This window comes from Diadema setosum, chromosome 1 (assembly GCF_964275005.1).
Source record: "Diadema setosum chromosome 1, eeDiaSeto1, whole genome shotgun sequence".
Taxonomy (NCBI): Eukaryota; Metazoa; Echinodermata; class Echinoidea; order Diadematoida; family Diadematidae; genus Diadema; species Diadema setosum.
The window spans coordinates 38,455,221-38,461,462 of record NC_092685.1 but is presented as its reverse complement, the minus strand read 5'-3'; the positions used below and the strand labels follow the sequence as shown (position 1 = coordinate 38,461,462).

Here is a 6,242-nt window from a genome sequence, read left to right as displayed (position 1 = left end):
TTAGATTGACCTAAATTTCTTTGTGAAACACCCCCAGGGTAAAGATGGCTGCATTCCTGGAACTCGCAGGTCTTTGTCGCGCTCCTTGACAGTTGCTCTAGTAGAACTGAAGGGGGAGGACTATTTATGTGATTACATCTTTTTACTACTGTATTACTGTACAAGATTACAAGGGAAGCAAAAGTCATTCACGTGTTCTGTCCACCTTTTTCCACTGCCAAGATTGTCTCACAGGTTTTCAAGATTTTCTGTACAGGGAAGAGAAAATATCCATATACAAAACACGTAATGGCTACATCTCATCAACACACACTGGAAATAGACATCACATTCACTTTGTTATACTGTGTTCTATTTCCATTTCAATTCCACATGCATGGGGCAAAAGTTTGCTGACATAGAAATTTATGCCAAATCCAAAAATCACGCATTCTTGGAATGAAGCATGAAGTAGTGAAATGAATCATTATTTTCAAAATAGTCACACACTTTCTTAGAGACATTCTATGAGTCATAATGAACAACAGCGCTCAATCAAGTAGAATATTTACAACAGCAAGTTACACCTGAATTCTGACGATGTATTCCCTCAAATTTTCTTTCCATCAAAATTGCTGCTAAGCACAAGTGCTATCATCATTCTTAAAATATATATGATCATAAATAAATATCAGGAGTAGAAAAAACAACTATTAAAAGAACTGTTGAGACAAACTTTGGAGTTATTTCTTAGTTGATCCCCTTCCCCCACCCCCCAAAAAAAAGGAGGGAGGAGGTAATTGTTTTTCTCACCTTCATATCAGCAATGCTGGAGCAAGTAACATTGATATTTTCTTCCAGTCTCTCTCTCAAGACGTGGGCTTTTGTCTGTAAAAAAAAAATGAGAAGAAGCATGAAAAAATGCTCCTTTAACTTGTCACAAACACACACATGTGCACTAACAAACATATACACAAATATAATGGGGGCCGCAGAACATTTTTCAGGATGGGGGTTAAGGTCAATGGTAAAGCTTCAACGTCTACATACAATTGAGCAGTAACATGTGCAAGATTTGTGGTTAAATGCACAAAACTGAGGGAGTAAAGCTAATCCACAATGTTTGTATGATTTTTACCCCCAAAAGTAACCATGGAAACACATTGTTTGACACTGACCAAAGATGAAGCTCGCACATCTAGATACTATAGTGGCCACATGTGCCAGATTTAAAGTCAAATACTGAATACAAACCCATCATTAGCTTAATCCACAATATCATTGCATGATTTTCAATAAAAAACTGTCACCATGGCAATGCATCGGTCAACATTGATGAAAAATATGTTTTGCATATCCACATGCTACAGCAGTCACATGTGCCAAATTTCAAGTCATATGCTCAACACAGGGGGGAGTTTGCTCAATCCACATGATTATGTGTGATTTGTATAAAAAAAAAAAAGTTGCTGTTGCCATGGCAACATTTCTTAACACTAACAAAAAGGTGTCTTGCACAATAACATATCATCTATTATATGTCACAATTTCCAACTCCAATGCTAACAAACTGAGAGTAGTTGGATCCACAATCATTTGTATGAATTGTACAGAAATTGCTGTTACCATGGCAACATTACTTGACACTCAAAAACAGGTATCTTGCTCAACTACACATTACATTGATCACATGTACCAAATTTCAACTGAATTGCTTTGAGTGTAGCTCAATCCACAACAATTTGGTATGATTTTCAAGCAAATTTGCCATTTCCATGACATGTTCCTTAATACTAGCAAAAAGTGACATTCACATCTACCTATGATAGTAGTCAACCATGCCAAGCTTTAGGTTAGTAATTGCTCCATAAATGAGGGAACGTTTGATCCACAGAACTTTGCAATCAGACAGACCGACCAACAAACCCACTGACCACCCAACCTCTGGCCACCCGACCTCAGTGTGATTCCTATATACCTCTTTACACACAATGTGTGGGTGGGGTATCATGATAATAACTAGAAAAGCACTCTGAGAGCGCAGACCTCCGCCAAGCAGTTACTTTCCACCGATGATCTTGCTCTTCCGAAGGAGATTTTTCTCCTCTCCACCAAGCTCTTTGGGCTCTTCCATAGAGATCAGTGATTTCCACCCATGCTGTAAATCGCCCGATTTCCCAATATAGAAGCCTTTATTACGTTATAAACCCTCAGCTGCACGGCGCGCCTCGCCCTAGCAGAAAGTGGAGTACGCACTTTAGTGCGCGCAGGAAAACCTCAAGAACGCGCAGCTTGAACTCCCAAGTTCATTGACCCTACCCGCCAAAATATCAAAAATCCTTCATAAATTCCCCCAAAAATTATCAGATCACTACCAAAATTTAATCATCTGTTACTTGTATCATTCTAAACCTTTCCTGCAAGTTTCATCCAAATCCGTTCACTACTTTTTGAGTTATTTTGCACACGGACAAACTAACTAACCAACTAACTAACAAACGAACCAACCAACGGTAACGAAATCATAACCTCCTCCCTTGGCGGAGGTAATAACAATAATGAGAGTAATGATAATGACAATAATAATAATGATAATAATAATAACAATAATGATGATGATGATAATGATAATATCAATAATGATAATAATAATAATAATAATAATAATAATAATAATAATAATAATAATAATAGATATGGAAACATACATGTGTATTACAATATACATATTAGATATAATATGTGGTAGCATTTGGTCTTTTTCCTCTATATCATCGTGGATCTATGTAAATCCGGACTAGGAGCATAAATATCAAAGACGTGTTGTTTCAGGTTTGTGAAAAGTCATTAGTTTAGCTTTTTTTTTTTCTCTCTCTCTCTCTCTAGTGTGAAATTTGTTCCTCTGCTTTTCATTCCTGGGACATGTTGCAGTGTTCATGAAAAACAGACACATTTTTTTTTTTTTCACACCAGACAGCAGTAGTGTTGATACTTGACTGATGGATAAAAAAACAAGGTAATGATTATGCCAAGGTTCCTGATAATTTAACAATCCATTAGAAATGGTTGCTATAGAGTGTAAATCCCTTTTTGCACTTCCATTTTTGCCCTTCACAGAATACTGTGTCCCTTCTTTTTCTGAGGCATGCAGCATTCTTTCATTCATTCATTCATTCATTGATCTGCCCATCAATTCCTTAAATCCATTTATACACAAACACATTATTATTGTTGTTGTAAAAAGGACATAGCAAACAAAGTGTGCTGGCACAGAACACACACACACACACACACACACACACATGCATATATACAGAGATCAGCAGCACTAAAGAAATGAACTGTCCATGCTATACCCCTCTGCATCCCCAAATGGGCTAGAATTACCAAACTGCCCCCTAAAAAACAATAAAAACAAAAACAACACATCGATCTGACAGAAAACACTACAAGGTGCCCCCCGGAAACCATTGAATGTTTGAATACAATAACACACACTCCAATGTTAGCTATTGATTGCACCGTTCTCAATCATTTCCAGTATGGAACTTGTAATTGATGTAACTCAACTGTGTCATTAAAAAAAAGAAAAAAAAAAAGAAGAAAAACCTTCACTCCTGGCAGATGAAGCAAGCTAATGTGACCTGATTAATTAGTTCTACATGAGTGATGTACATGCATGTAGTCAAAGTATCCTGCACCCCTCTCTTTGTTCGTACATGTACCTACATGTATCTACACCTACTGGGAAATTTGTTGTCAAATACAAGCTGACGCATCTATGGACCAGTCAAGGGTATTCTTCAACATGGGACCAATAAAATTCCCCACGCACGAACTGATGCAGATGATCTTATGCTTATCTCAATTCATTTATGACCTGCATGCAAGCCATATATCTTTTTTTTTTTTTTTTTTTCTGGAAGCGGGGAATTTGGAAGTAAAATTCTTGAGTTTGGAAACCTTGGTGATGAATAAACAGAGTGCCATTTTATCTTTTCATGTGGAAAGATTAAATGTGTTTTCATTGTTAAGGTGTGGGGTTCTTACAACGGGCACAAGTACCATTCTGTTCAAATGCAGCAAACCACAACATCATTTGTGGTATGGAGGAAAGGTAGAACACTTTTTGAGTTGTGTATGTTCCTTACTAATGATCACAACTACTCTAAAAGTCCATTACTTGCACAAATTTCATTTGTGGGAAAAAAAAAACCCAAACCCTGCTGAAAACTGTCTTACATCTAAAAATAGCTAGCCAGGGAAGTAAAGTGTAGTCTGACAAAGATTCTGCTAGAATTGAAGGCTCAGGCCCCTATGGATCCCACAAATATCATTTAAAGTGCAGGGGTTGTTTAAAATCATGATGAAGTTTGAAAGATGATTGGACAGTTACTGCTGTTTGAATCTCAGTGGCTAATCAAAAATTGCAAACTGTTCACCATCACATCATGACATTATCAATCCCTTCCACGGTAGAGAAATTTATTTGTTGAAATTCAAGAAAAGTGTAATAACTTTGGTCTTTTCTGTGATGCAGAGAGACATAGTAATTATGCCATCAGTAATTGATTGATAGTAGACTGAGAATCACATCACCAAATTCACTGATGTTAATTTTTGACAACAGTGTTTGAACAAGATTTTGTGCAGCATTTGAAATTTGACATTTTGTGTGCACAAGAGCATGGCGGTCATAATTTTTTTCAGGCAGTGATGCTTGTTTGCTGAGGGTACACAGTCGGCTGTAGATTTGGCAATGATGCTATGCATCGAGGCCATAGCTAGTTGCCATGCTATTCCTTTGGGGGTTTTCCTACCTTTCTTATCATGTTTGCACTGGGCTCTGTTTGGATGGTTTTACATACTTTGATTGTGTGAATTCAACCTAAAAGCTCCACTTTTTCCAGAGCACCATATTTTTTTAAGATAGTAACAATGCAAGAATTCACTCAAGTGACTTGAGTGATGTTAATGTGCGTAGTCTCTCCATATATCATCTCCAGATAGAGAGAAATATCAACTTCTTATTTGGAAAGAAAAAAAAATGTGTTCATCACCAGCAAACAAATTCAAATGATCATAATCTAAACCAAAATGAATGTATTGTGTTACTGGTCTGTCTGTCTGTCTACCAAATTTGTTTGCCCGTACTGCTCTAAAGAATAGTCTCTACGTCTCTCTTTCTTTGTTGAGTTTCCAAGCCCTCCTTTCCTTCGTACTGTTAACTGCATAAACCTGATCAATTCAATTTTCTCCCCGAGTAGATTTTTCCTTGACAGGCAGATTTAACTTGTCAGTCTTTCCGACATGCCTTCTTTTCTGTGTTTCATTATCTACGAGATTTCTGCATGTGATGACACTGCACATCAAAGCAATGGTGACTAAATCAGCCAAGACTGCCTATTATTCGTTGATCTATTCTTCAGTGCAGCTAGCGCTGTAATCAGCATCCTACCGTATTGTTCAGTGCTAGAAATGGCTTCCAGCCTATTTTCCACCACTGTGGATTTCGCGCCGCTTTTTTGGTGCCTTTTTTTTTTTTCCTTTTTTGATGCCATGCCAAGAAAATGCACTTATTTCGCATGGTGCAGTTGACAATGCAAAATGGAAGAGCGAAGTCAGTCTCGCATGGAGAGAAGGCAGGGACGAAATGTCATACAAAGATTTGGCAAAGAAAGGGTAGAAAAAGAAAAGATGCATTTAATCAAATTTAGAATGCAATGCATGCTTGAAGATTTCAGTAGAGTTTCACTTCTAATCATCATTATGATCGTCTCCTTTTTCATCTGAGTAATTCAAAAGACATGTAGCTTCTTACTAAAGGGATAACATGGGTTCCTCCGTAATGATCGTTGAGAGGCTTTCTACTGATGGGAAGGCATCAACGGATGCCATTTAGATGTTCCTTTGCAATGCTTCAAAGGCTGCAGGGTTGCGCTAGATTAAACCCATTGAAGACGAGTTGCGAGTATACCCGGGCAAATGTCTGTGGGAAATGCGCGTTGTAGCAAAAATCTGCCCGTCCTCAATGGGTTATAAACCCTTAGAGTGCTTTGAGTGGTGACTAGCACAGAAAATCTCACAGCCTTGCGCATACTGTCCACAGTCTCCTGGCATAGAAAGGGTTAACATTACTCACTGTGGCTTCTGTAAAATCTTTTCTCCTCTGTTCTTGATCCATCTCCAGGGAAGCAAGTGTCACTGGAAGAATATAGTAGAGAGTAAAGAATATAGTATACAAATAATGAATGTTTATGAGT

The 6,242-nt window shown here is 37.7% G+C and overlaps 1 protein-coding gene across 1 annotated transcript in view; it reads right to left on the bottom strand.

Moving 5' to 3' along the window:
• Positions 1 to 6,061: 6,061 nt before the first annotated feature.
• The window catches only part of LOC140235490 (uncharacterized), a 31,928-nt gene continuing 31,747 nt past the window's right edge, over positions 6,062 to 6,242 (bottom strand). Inside the window, exon 6 of the mRNA XM_072315549.1 lies at positions 6,062 to 6,183. Within this exon, the coding sequence (XP_072171650.1) occupies positions 6,062 to 6,183 (122 nt within the window). The remainder of the gene's footprint in view (positions 6,184 to 6,242) is intronic.